The sequence below is a fragment of the Chelonia mydas genome, chromosome 8 (genome assembly GCF_015237465.2).
Source record: "Chelonia mydas isolate rCheMyd1 chromosome 8, rCheMyd1.pri.v2, whole genome shotgun sequence".
In the NCBI taxonomy this organism is placed as follows: domain Eukaryota; kingdom Metazoa; phylum Chordata; order Testudines; family Cheloniidae; genus Chelonia; species Chelonia mydas.
Window position 1 is genome coordinate 71,936,901 of NC_057854.1, and position 21,197 is coordinate 71,958,097.

The 21,197-nt window shown below is 40.3% G+C and overlaps 1 protein-coding gene across 3 annotated transcripts; it reads left to right on the forward strand.

Annotated features, from left to right (window-relative positions):
• Positions 1-398: 398 nt before the first annotated feature.
• Positions 399-20,389, forward strand: ALG14 (ALG14 UDP-N-acetylglucosaminyltransferase subunit). Of its 3 annotated transcripts, XM_043521484.1 has the most exons (5): positions 589-700; positions 2,803-2,932; positions 4,735-4,886; positions 6,918-7,040; positions 19,965-20,389. In XM_043521484.1, the coding sequence occupies exons 2-5, from the start codon at positions 2,866-2,868 to the stop codon at positions 20,193-20,195; spliced, it is 573 nt and encodes a 190-aa protein (XP_043377419.1). In that variant the 5' UTR covers positions 589-700; positions 2,803-2,865; the 3' UTR covers positions 20,196-20,389. The 3 variants fall into 3 exon arrangements, with proteins under 3 accessions (XP_037763352.1, XP_043377419.1, XP_027683320.2); XM_037907424.2 differs by lacking the exon at positions 2,803-2,932 and having other exon boundaries at positions 399-700; XM_027827519.3 differs by lacking the exons at positions 589-700; positions 2,803-2,932 and adding an exon at positions 2,058-2,359.
• The last annotated feature ends 808 nt before the right edge of the window (positions 20,390-21,197 follow it).

Below are 21,197 nucleotides of genomic sequence, written 5' to 3' on the forward strand. Positions count from 1 at the left end.
CTAGATAGACATTTTTATTCCTCCCGCTGAGCGCCCGCTAGCTAAAAAGGACTCCAACTTTCTTCTTAAGCAAGTGTGCTATCCGACCCTGTGTTCAGTGAATACCGGCTGCTCCCATCTCTGACCTAGCTGGTCCCACTTGCTCACATGCATCCGTCACCCACTGACTCCTTGTCAACCAGGGGCAGGTTCACAGAGCTTTTCACCAGCCCGCAGCAACGGCGGCGCTGCAGGCCCAGGCGCCTCACACCGAACCCCGGCCTCCAGCTTCAGCTTCCTACTAGCTCACTGCATGGGAGCCCGGCGCCCGCTTCCGCAAGGCGCGCTGGAGCCGGGGGGAGGGCGGCGGGTCAGGTGCGGGGGGGCAGCGGAGGCACTCACTGGGGCGCGCGCGGAACGACCTGCGTTGACTTTCCGCGGGGGGGGCGAGAGAAGGGAGATGCTCGCTTGCCACATTACGAAGCGCATATACAGAACCGAGTAAGTTTGAGCTGCTACGGCCCCCGTAGTTTTCGCGTCGTGTCTTCTTGGTCTTTGGGATTCCGTGTCCGCCCCTGTCGGGCTGTTATGGATGCCCTCCCGGCCGTACTGGGCGCCGCTGCCCTGACGCTGCTGCTGCTCACTGCGCGGCTTTTCCTATCGAGGCGGAACAGCAGCCCGCGGACAGCTCCCCTCAGCCTCCTGGTGGTGGCCGGCTCCGGTGAGTAGAGGCGGGCCCGGTCCCTGTCCGGCCGGCAGAGGGCAGCACAGCGCACCGGCAAACTCCCACGGGCTGTCGCCGCCGTGAACTACAGCTTCCAGCGTGGCCTCCGGAGCCCTCGGGAGCGGCGCATGCTGGGACGTGTAGTCCTGTGGGTGGCAGCTGGGCGGTGGGTAGTCTGGGGCATGCTGGGACGTGTAGTCCTGTGGGTGGCAGCTGGGCAGCGGGTAATCTGGGGCATGCTGGGACGTGTAGTCCTGTGGGTGGCAGCTGGGCGGTGGGTAGTCTGGGGCATGCTGGGAAGTGTAGTCCTGTGGGTGGCAGCTGGGCAGTGGGTAGTCTGGGGCATGCTGGGACGTGTAGTCCTGTGGGTGGCAGCTGGGCGGTGGGTAGTCTGGGGCATGCTGGGACGTGTAGTCCTGTGGGTGGCAGCTGGGCAGCGGGTAATCTGGGGCATGCTGGGAAGTGTAGTCCTGTGGATGGCAGCTGGGCAGCGGGTAATCTGGGGCATGCTGGGAAGTGTAGTCCTGTGGGTGGCAGCTGGGCGGTGGGTAGTCTGGGGCATGCTGGGACGTGTAGTCCTGTGGGTGGCAGCTGGGCGGTGTGTAGTCTGGGGCATGCTGGGAAGTGTAGTCCTGTGGGTGGCAGCTGGGCGGTGGGTAGTCTGGGGCATGCTGGGACGTGTAGTCCTGTGGGTGGCAGCTGGGCGGTGTGTAGTCTGGGGCATGCTGGGACGTGTAGTCCTGTGGGTGGCAGCTGGGCGGTGGGTAGTCTGGGGCATGCTGGGACGTGTAGTCCTGTGGGTGGCAGCTGGGCAGCGGGTAATCTGGGGCATGCTGGGAAGTGTAGTCCTGTGGGTGGCAGCTGGGCAGCGGGTAATCTGGGGCATGCTGGGAAGTGTAGTCCTGTGGGTGGCAGCTGGGCGGTGGGTAGTCTGGGGCATGCTGGGACGTGTAGTCCTGTGGGTGGCAGCTGGGCAGCGGGTAATCTGGGGCATGCTGGGAAGTGTAGTCCTGTGGGTGGCAGCTGGGCGGTGGGTAGTCTGGGGCATGCTGGGACGTGTAGTCCTGTGGGTGGCAGCTGGGCAGTGTGTAGTCTGGGGCATGCTGGGACGTGTAGTCCTGTGGGTGGCAGCTGGGCGGTGTGTAGTCTGGGGCATGCTGGGACGTGTAGTCCTGTGGGTGGCAGCTGGGCGGCTGGTAGTCTGGGGCATGCTGGGAAGTGTAGTCCTGTGGGTGGCAGCTGGGCAGTGGGTAGTCTGGGGCATGCTGGGACGTGTAGTCCTGTGGGTGGCAGCTGGGCGGCGGGTAGTCTGGGGCATGCTGGGAAGTGTAGTCCTGTGGGTGGCAGCTGGGCGGCGCGTGGTCTGGGGCATGCTGGGAAGCGTGCTCGAGCCCTGCGCGGCGGTGCTGCTTGGAGCTGTCCTGTCCCCGGGCAACAGCTGTGTCCCGACATGGAGAGCTGGCCAGCGGGGCCTGGCTTCTGCGGCAGGGCACCCGCCTCGGCGGGAGGGCCATAGAGAAGCAAGAGGCAGCTAAGGGTGGAAAGTGGAGTGAGGTCCGCGGGACAATATGAGGAAACCCGTGGGGGCGTTAACAGGGATGCCAGGATGATGCTCGGAGATGCCCCGGGAGTCATGGTTCATGCTTCGGCAACCAGGTGGGCCAAAGGGCAAAATGCACCTAGGCTGGGGGGGGAAGGCGTTATACCCCACACTACGGCCAGTAATGCTATTAGTGCGCTGTTGTATGTTTCTGCTGTAATATGCAAGACTACTTCATCCACCACTAGGTGACAGAATAGTATTTTATTATGTTAAGAGTGTAACCTTTCCATTGCTAGGATTGCAAAAATCAAGCTCCAACGGAGATGGGGCCCTTTGCGTGCTTATTTATTTATTTATACTTATTTATTAATAATATTGACATGTATCTCCTGCTGGGCTGGAACTCTGGGGCTATAATACAGCTTGGCAACACTACACAGCTGTATGGGCAGCATGTGAAGTATAGGATGTGGAGGGAAATTATGTTAAATATGTCTTTTAGGACCTTGCTATGCTTTCAAGGAAATAAACACTAACTGTATCACTTATTCTTAAGGCACAGAAAACTAAGTGTGAAAGACACCCTATACAAGGAAATGTGGGGTTAAGAACAGAGGGAATGGGCCTCTTCTGGAATGACAACAGAAGAGTACATAATACAACACACACAAATCTAAAGAGAAGAATTAAGAATGTGGTAGCACCTTTTGCTCCATTTTTAGCTTTTTTTTTTTTTTTTACAAGCCACCTGCAGTGCATACTTAGGTTTTTTACTTATAATTTTTTTTCTTAAACTTCATTTTTGCATACTTTTAAAAAACAAACAAAAAACCACAAGATACATTATATCTGCTATGTGAAAATCACTCTTACATCAAACCCAGTGAAGGATAAGGTAATTATAAAAATAAATAAACCACACTAATAAAGATACACGATTGAGTTTGAACCTGGGAGCCTCCTCCTATAGTGCCATTATAATAGATTTAAATATAAAGATTTTAAACTTTCAATCCCACTACTGATGTAAGGAGATCTCCTTCAGAACACATCCAAAATATACTGTGCAAAAATATAAGTAAAATTGACGATTATGTGTTTTTGCATAGGTGTTGAAATATGGGAGTCTGGATACCATGGTTTTTTTTCTGTCAGTCTCCTGCCATGTATAAATGCCTATGGCATGCATCCTAATGGCATATATTGGGTCTTAGAGTCTTCCAGATGCTATTTGCCACCAGTGAAAATGGACAGCAGCTGCCAGAGTACAACTGGTTTTACTTACTTTAGTTTGGTCTATCTCTGCAATTCCATGACAGAGTGAAAGTAACTAGGGCCCCAATCCTGCTTCATTTGAGTACATAACTGTTTGCAAGATCAGGGCATAAAATAGTACTGTCCTAGAATCTGATCCCGTATGCCCTAAGGACAGGGAATTCCTGTCAGCTTTAATGAGTGTTGCACTTGCAGCTTACAGGAGTGGGGTCATATTCAGTTTCAGTATTTAACTGGCTACCTGGGTTGTGTGTCTTTGCATATGAGCATAGTGTAACTGTGTGCCTGCTCCTCCTAAAAAGAGAGAAGAACATGCAGGAGGAAGAAAGGAATAAAAATGAGAGGTACCTACATTTTAAGACTGGCCTACCAAAATTTTGGTACCCAAAGTTGTCATGTTATTAATGTATAAATGAGGTTACGTATATAGAGTCACATGAGGTTCTAATAACAGGCAAATTGACCATTTCAGGGATGATATGATAGTCCTCCAACTGTTATAGTTGCCTTACCTTGACATTCAGGACCAAACTCTGTTTTAACCATATTATTAAAATCACTTTACAGCCCAGTGAAGATCAGGTGCTAGATTAGTTACACTGGTAGAAGCTAGTGAAAAGCAGGTGGCAGGGAAGAGTTGGCGTGATACAAGGACATTTGTAATCACAGTATCCCACATTGCTTCCAGATGGCCAGTATAGACCCAAAAGTGTTGGTGCTGGCTGGTAAGGGGATCATGACCTGGAATGGCTTGCATATAGTGATAACGTGTCCAAGGCTTTAAGTCTGACCATAGGACATAGTTAAGACAGGTGTCAAACCCCATCCTCTCTGCAACTGGCAAGTGTGCTATAAACAGGTCAAGATTAAACTGTGCTATAACCAGAACAGTTGGCTCAGCTGTATTTGTGGCATATACAGGACATTGGAAAACAAAGTCTCTGCAGTATGTCCTCTGTATGGGCCTGGTCCAATTCCCATTTAAAATCAGTGAGTCTTTCAATTAACTTCAGAGAGAGTTGAACTGTCTCCATATTATCTTAACCATCACAAACAGCCCCTAATTAAATTCCCAGCTCTCAGAGGAGGGTGAGCGATGCTAATATTAGCAATGTTTCTTAAAGGAGGAAGTGACCCCCAGCAGCATGTTTTCAAATGGAAGTTGCCAAATATTTCATATAATAACTAGCTTCGATGTTTTTTCCCCCCCCAGGAGGACACACAACAGAAATCCTGAGGTTACTCAGCAGTTTGTCCCAGTCATACTCTCCTAGACATTACATTTTTGCAGATTCAGATAAGATGAGTGAAGATAAAATACGTACTTTTGAACAAAAAAGAGCTGAAACTTTCTCCAATTCCCAGGTAAGTTAAATACATACTCATAAGAAAGCTTGATCATTTGTACATGATATAGTACAGTAGAACCTCTGAACACCAGCATTACAAACTGACTGGTCAACCACACTCCTCATTTGGAATGGGAAATACGCAATCAGGCAACAGCAGAGACCAAAAGAAAGCAAATACAGTACAATACTGTGTTAAATGTAAACTACAAAAAAAATAAAGGGAAAGCAGCATTTTTCTTCTGCATAGTAAAGTTTCAAAGCTGTAGTAAGTCAATGTTCAGTTGTAAAACTTTTCAAAGAACCACCATAATGTTTTGTTCAGTGTTACGAACATTTCAGAGTTACAAAGAACTTCCATTCCTGAAATGTTTGTAACTCTGAAGTTCTACTGTAGTTTAAAATCACCTCTTAAAGGATTACTGAAACCAGTAATGTTACTCTTTTAATATTGGATCAATTTGAAAAAAAGTTCTCAGCTAAAATTCTTAAGGTGCATTAATTTGCTACACTTGTTCAATAAGCATGATATAAAATTGATGGCTCTCTGTATATTGATACTTCATGTAACATCTGTCATTTCTGAAAAATTAAGTGAACAGAACTGGTTGCATTTATATTATAGGGACACTGCAAACTTAATATAGTAGATTTAAAAAAAAATTAAAAGTAGTTTCAGATGCCAGACTTGTTCCCAAGTCTCCCTGCCAGTTTTGGTGACTCTCTCACATATATCTATCTATCTTTTAATTTTTTTCCTCGTTACCTTGTGAAAGACCCACATATACAATAAGGAAAATAACTATACATAACTCACTATCCAATACACAGAGTAACCAAACAAAAATATTTTCTTTAGTTTCTTAAAGTTGTGGTAATCATTGTTACTTCTAACAGTAAAAATTAAATATTCAGGCAAAAGTATGGTTTAAGTTGATGGTGTCCCTCTAAATAAGAGAATATACATTAATTTTCTCAAATATCTGAAGTGTTTTATATTAGAAAAAACTAGAACAATGACAATAAATTTGATTTAAGTATAACTTTGAGTTTTGAATTTTATTGTTGCATGTTTTCATACTTTGGGCTTTCAAACTGAATGCATGTTACACATCTCTTGAGTTCTGTATTTTTGTAGCATTTATTAGTGTTAGATGTATCGGGCTACAAATCAGAATGCAATCCAATTGAATTCTGTTGGGAGTTTCTATTGACTCCAGATTAAGCCCTAATTCTCGTGGACAGAACTTTTATCTTGTTGCAACTGAAGAGGCCAAGGAAAGCTTTTTAAATGTAAGAAAATCCAAACACACCTTCACATTATTCCACATACTTAAAATAACTCTCTCCCCCTCCCTTTAATTTACTAATTTCTAAAGAAATTTACAATATTACTTTTCTCAATTATTAATTTCTTTATTCAAACACTTTTTCTGTCAGTTTTGTTGCAGATCCATTCATTTAAAGGATAGGAATATCATTTATTTAATAAATATTTTTTGAAATCGTGATTAAAACAACAGAGTATGCTGGCCACTGACTCATTAGATTCTCTTCTTGATTACCTCTGTTTTTACACTACTGTAAGTCCACTCCCCGTTTACACTTGCAAAAGTCAGAAAATTGTATCTGATGAGTACAAACACAAAAATGTCTTAACAATGCTTTGTGTTGTCCACTAGGTGGGGCACTAAGTTAACATACTGCAGATGAAGTTGCTCTTTATGTGTACTTTTATTGACCTAGAAGTGTTTTAAACTAATGTGGGATGGGATGGGGGAGCAGAGTTCTGGTATTGTTGTTCTGGTATTCTGGTATACAAGACGTATTGTTTTTACAGCACCCCAAAGTGTACTATTCACTTTACACAGCAAGGTCCTTGACCAAAGGGTTTACACTCCAGATTTTAGAAATAACAAGTGCATGTAATAAGGAAACATACAAAATGAACAACAAACAAATGTTTTTATAGAACATGGATATATATGCTGTCACATATTCTGCAGAAGGAATGTAATTTATTTCAGTTGATCCTACTCTCTTCCAGTTTACCCTTAATCGTATTCCCAGATGTCGGGAGGTGCGCCAGTCTTGGAGCTCTTCAGTACTGACAACACTGTATTCCATACTTTACTCCTTTCCTTTGACTTTCAGACTAAAGCCAGATTTGGTATGTAAAACAAACCTTGTTAATGATGAAATGCTAATCTGTTCTAAACGGGAGTAGCTGTTTGGGATATCAAACCATTAATGAATATACAATAAGTATATGCTTAGGCTTACGGTCCTTACTCAGGTAAAACTCCCATTAAGAAAGGACCACAGGATCAGGCTATAATGGTATGCTAGAACAAAATCCATGCTCCTCCTTACCAATCCAAAATTCTGTGTTTCTCGTTCACAGTAGACTAAATTCTTAAACACATAAAGCTGTGTAGTGCTTTCACTCTCTACTATTTAAGATGCCTATGGTATCATCTACAGCAGCAACAGAATTTTGAACTGATGTCAGGGAAGATATTTCTCTGTAGTAGGATATCTGAGTAATACCCTGAACATGCTTAATAGAGAACCTTTGGCATTGTAGTAAGAAGCGCAGTTGTCAAATATGACACCGTGGCCTCACAGTCAGGAACTGCATGTTGGAAAGGACACCCTGCAGATTTCTTAATAGCCACTAAAAAGAAGGGAAGTGTTAAATTTTATCGTGGAAAATCTACAGTTGGACTCTGTGGCTGGGGACCGGTAAAATATCTGTAGTCCTGTGGCTGTGGAGGATAATAATTATTTACTTTAGCACAAAATGTGGCTTAATTACTTATTGAATGATGTATGGCAAAAAATATTTTATGAAATTTGCCAAATTTAATTGACATACTGTATGTAATTTTACATATTTTACGGTAAAGTAGAATCTTTGTAATTGGCACTTTCAGGTGTCAAGTAAATGGTTGTCCCAGTTAAGAAAATTTCTTAGCAGTATGTCATGCATATTCACTGTAATGAATTACTTAGTGTACTAAGCACCTAAGAATATATTAAAGTAAATTTAAATCTCTTGTCATCCGTATTAGAATAGGGATGCAGCAGGAAACAAACATAGGGTTGCACATTAGAAACCTAGGATACCAAAGTATCCCATTAGGTTTGCAAGGTAACTTGGTAACAAGGTAATTTGTAAGGTAACTCCCTTCTCTTCATGTGTCAGTATATTTATGCCTGCATCTGTAATTTTCACTCCATGCATCTGAAGAAGTGGGGGGGTTTTACCCACGAAAGCTTATGCTAAATACATCTGTTAGTCTTTAAGGTGCCACTGAACTCTTCATTGTTTTTGTGGATAGAGACTAACACAGCTACCCCTCTGATACTTTAGGTTTGCAAGTAACTTAGAAAACTTCATTGAAGCTCACTGCACTCCCTCCATCATGCTGGTAGAAGCTGACACAGTCCAGGTTGCATGTACTTCTTGATGGTTATCTCTGCAAGGAGTAGGAATGCAGTAGCACAAGCTACCTGCAATCCCTGTTCTTTAGCCTTGAGAGTGGGTGTGGCCCATCTGGGCAGGGAAGGTTCAGACCAAACAGGGATTCAGTACTTCACTTGAGCAGTACATGTCAGTAGGGTTCGGACTACATTTTAAAACTGCCCTCTGTTTCTGTATTTCTCTCTTTGGCACAGAGCCTCGAGGCACTTACTGGCAAATCTAGCTTCAGGTGCCCATTTACATGAACTTTTCAACTACATGTCAATTTATTCAATTTTAGAGTCACTAAAATTAATTACTTAGCCTGTTCCCTGGCAATGATCTTATTTAAGCAGATATGCCACTTACCAAAATGTAGATTAGGATGTAACCTATTGTAGTAATTATTTTCATTTGTCCTCAAATATGTAAATTCATGCTATTTAAAGCCAACGTGTTTCTGTTACTATCACCCAGTGTAATTTAATAAATCATAAGCATTCACAATTTTGTCATTCTTGGATTTATGAATATATTTAGTAAAGATGCGCCAAACACAAAAATTTGAATTGGAACCAAACTTCCCCAAAGTTAGTGTGCTTGGATTCAGGGTTTTGGTTCTGACCCATCTCTAATATAATCTTCAGTTATCTAGTATAGTAATTCTAAATAGCATCAAGATTAACTACATATGCAGTACACTGCAACAAGATAGTTTCTTTAAATCAGTGGTTCTCCACCTCTCCAGACTACTGTATCCCTTTCAGGAGTCTGATTTGTCTTTTGTACCCCCAAGTTTCACCACTTAAAAACTACTTGCTTACAATATCAGACATAAAAATACAAAAGTGTCACAGCACTATTACTGAGAAATTGCTTACTTTCTCATTTTTACCATATAATTATCAAATAAATCAATTGGAATATAAATATTGTACATACATGTCAGTTATAGTATATAGAGCAGTATAAACAAGACATTGTCTTTATGAAATTTTAGCTTGAACTGACTTAGCTAGTGCTTTTTATATAACCTGTTGTAAAACTAGGCAAATATCTAGATGAGTTGATGTACTCCCTAGAAGACCTCTGCATACCCCTAGGGGTACATGTACCCCTGGTTGAGAACAACTGCTGTAAATGATCTGTTTATGGGCCTGATCCTGATCTCATTGGCTTAATTGGGTCCAGATAAGTTTGTGTCACAGGAAACCTGACACGCAGTTTAAATAAAACAGAAGGTCAAGGAGAAGTCATTGTGGAGCCCCCTGCTGTTCTCTCCACACATTAATTAAAAAAGAAAAGCAAAGAAAAGGTAAAAAGAAAAGGAGTACTTGTGGCACTTTAGAGACTAACCAATTTATTTGAGCATAAGCTTTCGTGAGCTACAGCTCACTTCATCTGCATATGTATGTATGTAGTAGCTGTAGCTCACGAAAGCTTATGCTCAAATAAATTGGTTAGTCTCTAAGGTGCCACCAGTACTCCTTTTCTTTTTGCGAATACAGACTAACACGGCTGTTACTCTGAAAAGAAAAGGTAAAATGCCTTTTATCCAAATTAAACAGACAGCCTGTAGGAGATCGGAGTAACGAGTACATTAGGAAATTTAATGAGTATCTGTTTTATCGAGTTATCATTATGAGTGAAATTGACTGGAAAATCTAACTGAGCAGCTTAATATGCTACCAAAGGAGCCGACATGAAAAATCATATGAGAAGAACACTGTGAAGTAACTAACTGTTATATAATTCAATTGATCCTTTGTTTGTAAGAGGAACTTAAAATAACTGTGACATTTCTTGGTAGAATTGTCAGAACTTGTGTCAAAATTGCTAATCTATTGATAGTTGAGTATACATGTAATGCTTTTAACATTTAAAAAAAAAGTCTGTCTTGATAAAATGAATAATAGTTTAAAGAAAGAGTACATCTTTGCCAAGGTCCATAAGCCCTCTGCACTGTAATCCTACACAGTTTTATTTATTAAGAAAATTTAAGAACATTGTAAATTTTTAAACGGCATACATCAGTGATCACTTCAAAATATGTGAGAATAAAAGTTAGAGTGCTTGTAAAGATTATAGAATAGTTATGAGGGCAAAAATAGAGACTAAAATACCTTTTTTGCCTATAAAAAGATTCTAGATGTGCAGTACGTGAAACAATTGCTTATATTTAACTTTCCTTGGGTGAAAATGTGGTTAGTGGTCCGCGCCTCCCTACATTCTTGGCAGAATATCATGTTCCGTACTTTGTAAGACTTAGGAGAGGGGGAAATGAATACTAGAATTGAGCTGACAGCATTTGTGTAAAATTTCTGATATAAAAATCAGCACCCAAATATTACTTTGCTTAGTGTTCCAAAATTTATCAGATCAAGTAAAGAACCAAGTATTTGTAACATTGGAAGCTATAGAGACTTTAGGTTTTATCGGTGCAGGCAAATATTTTTCTGCTGTACTTTTTCTTGGGAAAAAGGAGGAGTTTGGAATACTTCTAAATCATTTATATATAGGAATGACTGATCCTACAAATCCTTGTACACCTAAAACCCCTGTTGACTTCAGTGGAAGTTTTTAGGAGCATGAGGAATGCAAGATCTGGCCTTCGTGAAGTGAAACATGTCCTGGGCATCAGAAAGTCCCAAATGCAGCAGAACTGCTGCAGTTCCACTCTTCAGTAGGTGGAGAACAAGGAGAGTCCTGCAGTGAGCTCCCTGTGTACCGCAAAGGCAAGCTTTGCAGTGGGTAGACTTACAATGGCATAACTAGTGGGTCCATGGACCAAAAAACTATAAGGGAAGCAGCAGACTCAGCTGCACTTTTCAGAGTACCAGCCATGTTAGTCTGTATCCGCAAAAAGAACAGGAGTACTTGTGGCACCTTAGAGACTAACACTTGTGTTACGTGCCTTGTCTCTTAGTTGTGGGGAGGATAACATCTCCTTTCATACCTTGCCTTGGGCTCGTGGCAAAGCCCTGTAGCTTGTGCTTTGTGCTAGGGAGCAGAGTTCAGCGTCCTATCCTGAAGTCATTAGGAGTTGAGGATGCTGAACAATTCTCAGGAGGCCTTTCCAGCTCAGGTGCTTGGTTTGAAAAAAAAAAAAAGAAGAAAAAGCATTTTTCGTAGATTAGGTCTAATCCTTTTCAGACATATTCTGTGGCTAAGATTTTCAAAAGTGACTAGTGATTTTTGTTGTCAAACTTGAGACATCTTAGAGGGGCCTGATTTTTAGAGCACAGTGCTCATCGTTTTTTGAAAATTACATCCCTTTAAAGTGTTGTATCAACCAAAATCACAAGTAACTTCTCAAAATCTTGACCTATATTTTTATATCCAAGTACAATACCTTAGAAATAATTAAGCATTGTAAGATGCCCAGTTCTTAAGCTAGTTAAGTTCACCATAACAAACGCTGATAAAGCCTCACACAATGAAACTGTATATGAAAGGAGACCGTTATTTCACTTAGCTAAGATTTTTCCATTCTCTGTACTATGTTCAAAATGTCTTAAGTTCACAGCACTTGAGCAAGTTGCTATGATGGACAATAAGTTGTTGTTCCTTTATATCATGATTCTCATTAGAGCTTTGTGGTAAGCCTTTCCTATTTTTCACTTTTTAAACAAGTGCACTGTGTGTGATTCTGCTAGTAAGGGGAATCTGGTAACTTGTTTTGTGTGCCAAAGCATTCCGCCCCACCCCCCATAGTTTGTCTGGTACTGTACTGTTTTTATATTATGTCTCATCTATTATTATCCTTTTTTAGATAAAAAACACTAAACATGTACAACAGAAACCAAAGTAGGAAAAGGGTCAGCTGTGTAAGTTGCACAGTATATAAAAGGAAGGAAAGTTTAACCACACAAAATTAAGTCTAAGTTCTCTTCCGGGATTTACTAAAACATGGGGGAGTCTTCTGTTCTTTGTTTAATACTTTACACATATATAGAACTTTTCATCTTCAAAGCACAGGGGAGGAGTGGGGGCAGAAAACCTAACTGGCTTCAAGACTGAGCTTGATAAGTTTATGGAAGGGATGGTATGATGGGACTGCCTACAATGGCAGGTGGCCCATTGGCGGCTACCAGTAGCAAAAATCCCCAACGCCCAGAGATGGGATACTAGACGGGGAAGTCTCTTGAGTTACCTGGAAAAGAATTCTCTGTAGTATCTGCCTGTTGGGTCTTGCCCACATGCTCAGGGTCTAACTGATCACCATATGTGGAGTTGGGGAGGAATTTTCCCCCAGGTCAGATAGGCAGAGACTGAGGGGGCTTTTTGCCTTCCTCTGCAGCATGGAGCACAGGCCACTTGCAGGTTTAAACTAGTGTAAATGGTGAATTCTTTGTAACTTGAAGTCTTTAAACCAGATTTGAGGATGTCAGTAACTCAACCAGAGGTTTGGGGTCTATTACAGGAGTGGGTGGGTGAGGTTCTGTAGCCTGAAATGTGCAGGAGGTCAGACTAGATGATCATGATGGTCCCTTCTGACGTTAAAGTCTATGAGTCACTTTACCATTGTTGACCAGTTCTTACAACAACATTACCAATGACATAACTCAGGTCTCCAGAGGGAGACAATGTTAGGGTTAAGGTTAGAGCTGGGTTCCTGGCTCCCAGTCCTATGATCAGCCTCTAGATTTAACTTCTTTCTAGGTATAAATCTATCTCACTCATCCTCTACCTCATGAAAATAATTAGTGTTTTACTTTTCCACACATCACATAGTTTTATATGTACCATATCAATTGCTATCTTATGAACATGTTTATATGCATATAACAAAAGTCACACTTAACTACCTCAAAAATACCTTTTTCAAAGTTTCTGATCCATGCTAATGAAAGCCACATTGAGAATTGTGTTTTTTAAAGTTCAATTGTAGGGTCGTTGTCAAGCAAGCATATGTATATACAGTTTTTAGGTTTTATTATCCTTTTTTCTCCTTGGAAGGTTTACTTTTTGCCCACCCTAGTCAAAAGAACTTCTTAATGCTATTTTTTGTAAGCTCCACATATTGTAATTTGCTGTTACATATTGTAAAACTTTTTATTTAAGTATTTTTATACAGCTCCCAACAGTACAGCATATGGGTGCCTCAGTTAAAAACATGTAGTTAAAATAAACTGCATACAATAATACTGCACACAACTGGTATACAGACTGCAGCTGCTTTGGTACAGTGGCTGCCTTCTCTAAGGAATATCTGTCTTCTGAAAATTAATTCCAGAGTCTAGTTAGCCAGTTGCACCTTACAGAGGGCCCTAAAGGCCACTAAACTGTGGCTCTGGTGATCTGTTTGAAGTAGTGAGTTCCATAAGTGAATGTGAAAGTCCTCCACTGAAAAATGCTGTGGGTTAAGAAGTTTGGTCACTTTCAGTCATTTTAATTTCTTGATCTCATTGAGGATCCTGGTTTATTTTGGTAATTCTCTTCTTTTTCTCCATGGAAACTGTTCTTTGGCATTTCTTACCAATCCTCCTTTGAGCATACTGAGACAAACAACTAAACACTTTTAAAGTAATCCCTGTCTTTCAGTCTATAACAAGTTAGTAATATTTTTAAAGGCCCTATTTTTTTCTTGCTGACTTCTTATTCCTTTTGTACTTGAAACTTCTCTTACAATTTCTTAAATGAAGCCACAAAGGCTCTTTTTAAAAAAAAACAAAAACAAAAAAACTGGAATTTTGCCTTTTTTGATTCTTTCTTATGTATAAAAAGAGGATCTCCAGGATTTTTTCCCCCTTTGTTTCTTATTCCCTTCCTTCCCTCCCCCTGCACTTTTTTTTACCTTTAGAATATCAAGAATGTGAATTTGGGACTTCCCTAGTGTTGCTGGAGGACCATGGGAAGATCTCAGAACTTTATTGTGAGCTTTCACACTTTAACTGAAGTGGCTGTGGTGTTAAAGATTCAGCAAATACTTCTTTTTCCCCCAAACACATCAATTTGCTATTGAACTGTGTCAACAAAATCAAGGAGTTTTTAAGTAGTCTTACAAAGTCTGTTCTCTGCACAGATCCTCAGCTTTCAATCTCTTGGCTCTTCAGAGATAAGTCTGGTTTTTTTCAGTTCTACAGTTTTCCAATCTAAATAGGTCCTACAGAAATTTCTAATATAAAAACCAAAACAACATTCAGGCCTCCACTGTTAATTATAATGAAGCAAAAGACCCCAGCCCATTGTTTTTCCCTTTAAACTCTTGTTAAATTGTCCTTTAATTTTCATTGTCCAGTGATAAGGTTTCACTGCAGATAAGTAATGCCATGTCAAAATTAGCATTAAAACAAAGAACCAATTGACAGGCCTTTTTCATTTATAATAAAATGATAGAGCATGACATTGCTTAATCCATCCATGAGGATACTGTTTATCCATCCATGGATACTGTTTCTGAAGGTTAAAGAGCAGTATTTCCTCTAGATCTCTTGCTGTTTTGGTGCACTGGCATGCTGTAATGAGTTGTGATAGTTACCTATTTTACGGTATTTAATAAGCAGTGATCAAATACCAAATTTATAGAAGTGAATATCTGACTTGTCATTAAGATTTAACCCTTTCACCCTAGCCTGTATCTTTTTTATAATAATCACTATAACATTAGAACTATATTAGGTACTTTACAGACAAATTTGAAGACAAGGGGTAAAATTTTCATAAGTGCCTAAGTCCCATTTTCAAAAGTGACTTAGGAATACAAGTCTTACTGACTTTCAATGACAGTTCAGCTCTTAGGGTTATATTTTTAAAGATATTTAGGCACCTGTACATTGAGTTAGCTTTGAATCACCCTGGTGGCACAAAGATGTCTGGAATCTTTGGGTGGCACAGAGCCACTATAGCACTCTTCTGCCACCTCCACTCCCATCCTGGTTAATTGTGCAAGCAATGAATTGGGAAACGGAGATATGGCCAATGCTTTCTTAGGCCTGGCTTATCCCCAGTTGCTATAACATCCCTTGGGGGTCCATTATCAGCATAAATGGGAAAAGCCTGAAGCCTGCTCTAAGTCATAGGCCATTTTGGAGAAGCTAAATGAATTATTTGCATCAGTCTCCACTGCAGAAGATGTGGGGGAGATACCCACATCAAAGTTATTCTTTTTGGGCAACAAATTGGAAGTACTGTCACAAACTGATGTGTCAATGGAAGAGATTTTAGAACAAAAAATAAACTGAATAGTAATAAGTTACCAGTAACAGATGGTATTCACCCAAGAGTTCTAAAGAAACTAAAATATGAAATTGCAGAACTGCTCATTGTAGTATGTAACTAGCTCTGAAGTTAGCATCCATACCAGATGCCTGGAACTAAGAAGCCATGGGATAAGAGGGAAGGTATTACTTCACCACCTTGTCTCTCTAATATCCTGGAACCAACATGCTAAAAACACCACTGCAAATTAATGAAATTATTCAAGATTGTTAACTCCTTGCATTCTGCTTTGGACTTACAGAGGGCTCTCTTAAAACTAGGTGACTGGGCAACAAAATGGCAGATGAAATTCAATGTTAAGTGCAAAGAAATGCACTGTGGGGGGTGAATTCCAGCTATATATATATATATATATACACATATACATACACACAATGATGGGTTCTAAATTATCTGTTACCACCCAATAAAGAGGTCTTGGAGTCACCGTGGATAGTTTTCTGAAAACTTCTGCTCAAGGCACAGCAGCAGTCAAAAAGGCTAACTGTATGTTAGGAAAGGGATAGAAAATATAATGCTACTATATAAATGCGCCCACACCTTTAATATTGTGTCTAGTTCTGGTTGCCCCCTCTCAAAAAAATATAGTGGAACTGGAAAAGGTTTAAAGACGGGCAACAAAGGTGATTAAGGGTATGGAACGGCATCCATTTGTGGAGATACTGAAAAAGTTAGGGCAGTTCAGTTTAGAAAAGAGATGGCTAAGGGTGGGTTACGATAGAGGTCTATGAAATCATGAATGGTGTGGAAAAAAGTATTACTTACATTTTCATGCAATACAAAAAATGGGTCACTTGATGAAATTAACAGGCAGCAGGTTTAATACAAACAAGAGGAAGTACTTTTTCACACAGTGCACAACTAACCTGGGGCACTCATTGCCATGAGATGTTGTAATGGCCAAAAGTATAACTGGGTTCAGAAAAGAACTGGATATGTTCAATGACTATTAGCTAAGATGATCAGGGACGCAACCCTGTGCTTGGGGCAACCCTAAACGTCTGACTACCAGAAGCAGGGAATGGAAGATGGGTGGATCACTCCATAATTGCCATGTTCTGTACACTTCCCCTGAAGCTGTGTTGGTGACAGGATACTGTGCAAAATGGACCATGGTCTGACCCAGTATGGCAGCTTTTATGTTCTTATGCCAGGAGCTAGTCAAGCAACGGACAGTCTCAGAGTTGAGTGCACAGTTGTCTTCAATTCACTTTGTACACCACCTCCAAGTTATGATGAGCATTTCCCTGACATGGAGCAGAATCTATCCCAGAATACAGAAAAGCAATGAATTTCTCTGATGTTGTCAGGCTCACAAAGAGCAAACTCTGTGGAATTTTCTAACAGAAATAAGAGAGCAATAGCTATTGATAGGCCTTATGCAAAACAATTTTGCATTAATTTTTCAAATTTCTACTAAGGTTGTAGGGGCTTTGTTGCCCTCCTTTTGATTACTGAATTTTATGAACCTCAGAAGAGCTGAAATATGTAATTAAAGGTATAAATTGGAAAAATAAACTAAGTAAATATAATAACTCGCAAGTTCTCTGCTTTTGCTGGTTTTTGTTTTAGCCCTTTGTCTGACATTTAATCTTTGTATGGCTGTGAGCTGTTTTCTGTGTTTTAGCTAGTAAATGTCATTCATTCTAGTACATTGTTGCATTCACTTACACTAAAGCAGCTTTCATTTGCAGTGGCTGCCATGTGTCAGAGTTCACTCTGTGCTAGTTCTGGGGAGGGGGAGACTACAGGTCCAGCTTGATGCCTTTCAACAGCCATAGAAAATGCCTAAAAACAGGTAAAGCAGTATTAAGTCAAAGTGATCTTGGACTGTTTGGCTGCTGCCCTTAGGATTCTGAATAGCAGAGATGAAATTGACCAGATTATGCTGCTGCTGCAGTGCTGTGGGCTAGTCTACACTGGCAATGCTAAAGTGCTGCTGTGGCAGCACCTTAACGTGGCTTGTGGGGTCGTGGCGCAGCGACGGGAGAGAGCTCTCCCAGCGCTCTAAAAAAATCACCTCTGTGAGGGGCGTAGCTAGCAGCACAGGGAGCGCAGCTCCCAGCGCTGGGGCGCTGTTTACACTGGCACTTTACGGCGCTGAAACTTGCTGCGCTCAGGGGGGGTGTTTTCATACCCCTGAGCAAGAAAGTTGCAGCGCTGTAAAGTGCTGGTGTAGACAAGCGCTATGTCTGTGTGCAGACTCAGGAAGAGAGTATCAGTTTACACTTAATTCACATTTGGAAGATTTTCTTTGTAACCATTAGGAGGTAGAATTTTTTTTAAATGAAAGCTTAAGTTCTGCAGACATTATACTTCAACATTCATTCTCAACAGCTTGGAGAGTGGATTTTCAAACCCTGGCATAGGTACTCAATATCTAGCGTAGCAGCAGTTTTGAAAATATAGCATATTATTTTGATTTTAAAAATGCAATATGTAGAATTGTTCTCAACTGACTCTCATCTTAACCAGATATGGGCTAGTATGAAAAGAATTCCGCTGTAATTGTATTATACAAATATACTGGTATTTTGTTACTGCTTACATGTAACAAAAACATTTCATGGTTAATTGGGGCAATGCATAATACTCAGTACTTCTGACTTATTATTTCAAAGATTTACAGAGTATAAAAAGTGTTACCCATTAAACTGTCTTTCCCCACTGTAAATGTTAATGAAACGCAAATGTGAATAATTAATTTCTGTAAGAACCACACTAAAAAGTGACATTAATTTATTTTGCATATAAGCTTGGTGGCTTATTTTTTCTCCCACAAGAAAATGTTGTCCTAAACTGTGTCATCCAAAGACTCCCAGATGTCTCTCAAACTTATTATATGTAACTTTCTACCCAAAAAAGTCTTTAAGAGTTGGAGAACTGGGAAAACAAAATTTAAGTGCCTAAAATAAGTATATTTCACACAAACTTTAATGGTCTGATCCTGAGAGTGCTGAATTAATGGGAGTTGCGTGTGTTTTTAATTAGTTTTGCTGACTGGAGCAGGGGACAGGGAGCCAAGACTCCCAGGTTCTGTGGTCCTGGGTATGGGACAGCTGTTTGATCTTAGCTAAGTCATTTTTAGCCAGAATTTTTACACGTCAGTGCCTAAAGTTTGGCACCTAAATATCAATTTAGGTGCCAAACTTTAAGTACTCAAATAAAAGCGGCCTGTTTTTAAGATGTACTGAGCACCTATAGGTGTGAGAAATGCAGGACTGAGTCTATAACACAAATTATGTGACCCTATTATCTAAAATTATTCCTATTTTATATTACATCCCAGGGAAATAGAGTTGTTTTAGCCATAATAAAACACAGTGTCTCCATTATTTACCAAACAATCTGCAACTGTTCCAAATGTGCTGATAACAGTCTCGTTCAGTTTGGTAACCCTGACCCCTGCCCCTGGAATCAGGCTACTTTTACTTAGGAAACTAATGGCTAGCCTACACTGGCAACACTAAAGCCACCTCCACAAGAGGCGCGGCTCCCAGCGCTGGTGCACTGTTTACATTGGCACTTTACAGCGCTGAAACTTGCTGCGCTCAGGGGGGTGTTTTTTCACACCCTTGAGCAAGAAAGTTGCAGTGCTGTAAATTGCCACTGTAGACAAGCCCTTAATGTGGGTTAGATGGCTAAAGGCATCCTAGTTTGAAAATGTTGGCTTAAACCTCTCTGTGCCTCATTTTACCAATCTGTAAAATAGAAATAATCTTTATTTCATTAGCGTAATTAATGTTTGTGAGGCACAGAGCCTCTGATGACAAGTGCAAAGCATTATTATTAATTATATGCATGTAGCTACAAAAGAGCATAATGGTAACAAGTTTTGGTAAAAACTCCCAAGTGCTTACTAGAAAACCCCCAATAATTCAGCAGATCAGCTAAAAAGCCTTGATAAAAGCCCCAATTCAGCAAAATGTTTAAGCATGTACTAAGTGTTTTGCTGACTCAAGGCCAAAATTCAGGAGGTTTATAACTATATTGCCAGTTTCAAGAAATCCTAATTAAACTCTTCAGGCTTTATTGTGCCCTAAGACCATGCATGGAACTCCTGTTATCATCAATGAAAGCTCTGCCTGAGGCCAGTATTTGACCCCTATGCTTTGCTAGTAGTGTTCCTGAAAGCTATTGAATTTTGATCCCTACACAAAAAAGTCCTTTCTAGGAAAGGAGCAACATCTCCCACCTTACCACAACATTTGACATTTAAAATATGTTTTTTGGCAGCTGTTTGTTTTCTTGTAAGCCCTACTGTAAATTTGCCTTTTCTTTTTGTTTAGTTTTAATAAATATCTAAGTTTTATAAATGTAATAGTTTATGGAAACATCTAAGGTCTCTATACAGTATAAGAAAATCTGATATTTGACTTTTGTTCTTAAATATTTTGTTTCTCTTAGATATTGTGCAATGGACCAGGAACATGTGTTCCTGTCTGTATATCTGCCCTTCTTCTTGAGATACTGGCGCTAAAGAAAGTTATCATTGTATATGTAGAGAGCATCTGCCGAGTGGAAACTTTATCCCTGTCTGGAAAAATTCTTTACTACTTTTCGGATTACTTCATTGTTCAGTGGCCTGCTCTGAAGACAAAATATCCCAAGTCTATATATCTTGGTCGAATAGTGTGACAACAAAAGACAAACTTTCTTTGTAATGAATTCACATTTCTGCAGGTAGCTCCTTTTAATACTTAAAGGAATATATTTATTTTTTCCACAGGTATTTGATTTGAGATTTACTGGTTGTTGCAAACCAAATGTATAAGTCAAACAGCCAAGACTTGAAAGCCGACTGCAATAAAGACTAACATTAAAAAAAAAAAGTTATTTCTGCATACACATTTGTTGCCATCATGTGGATTTATTCACCAGCTTCCCTTCACACTTGTAAGGGAATAGCATTGAATCGTCTCAGTCCCAGGTTTCAGCTAATTGTCTTGTGACATAAACAGGAAGATTTGTCTACAAATAAATATGAGAGTTTGTCTGAATTGTAACATTTCCTATAAGGAAACTTTCTGTAGTATTCTAAAGGGTAAAAAACATGGTCTTGTTGTAATACAACAGCGTGTTTCCTGTATGCAAGCAGCAAAGTCCCTAGCGAATCTTTGGAATATAAAGAAAACAGTTATATTAAGTTGGCTTCATTACAATTAGCACTCTACAGTCTTCCAAAACTCTGGACATTAAATCAGCATCATTTTTCCTCTTGATTTGTCAAAGCTGCTTCTGCTATCCAAAACATACCTCTTGTTTAAATTAAGATAAATAAGACGGTGACAGATATCCTGAGACAGATGCAGTATTTGTATAGTCGAAAGATACACACTTCAAAATGTACATAAAAATATCCTTCGCAGCTTTACATCATAGAGAAAACTGTCACAGTGGAGTATTGAGCTGTTTGGCCCAGTTTGCTGCTACATGTATTAACAATGGCAACAGAAATGGGGGAAAATACCTCTCTTGCTTGGTGAATTTGATTTCTGTATATTTTGTTTTGTCTGTTTAAGAAAAGAATCTCTTTATTTCAGCAATACAATGCACATTTAATAAAAAAGGGTTTTTTCATGGAAAATGGCACTTCATATCCGACAACATTTAAAAAATTATTTTGTGGGAGAATGAAGT

What these genes read in the sequence shown, in the direction of transcription:
- ALG14 (XM_037907424.2), top strand. Translation starts at nt 568, where the DNA reads ATGGATGCCCTCCCGGCCGTACTGGGCGCCGCTGCCCTGACGCTGCTG. An exon ending in AAACTTTCTCCAATTCCCAG is followed by an intron (nt 4,887 to 6,917) that starts GTAAGTTAAATA and finishes ACTCTCTTCCAG; the next exon opens with TTTACCCTTAATCGTATTCC. An exon ending in TCAGACTAAAGCCAGATTTG is followed by an intron (nt 7,041 to 19,964) that starts GTATGTAAAACA and finishes TGTTTCTCTTAG; the next exon opens with ATATTGTGCAATGGACCAGG.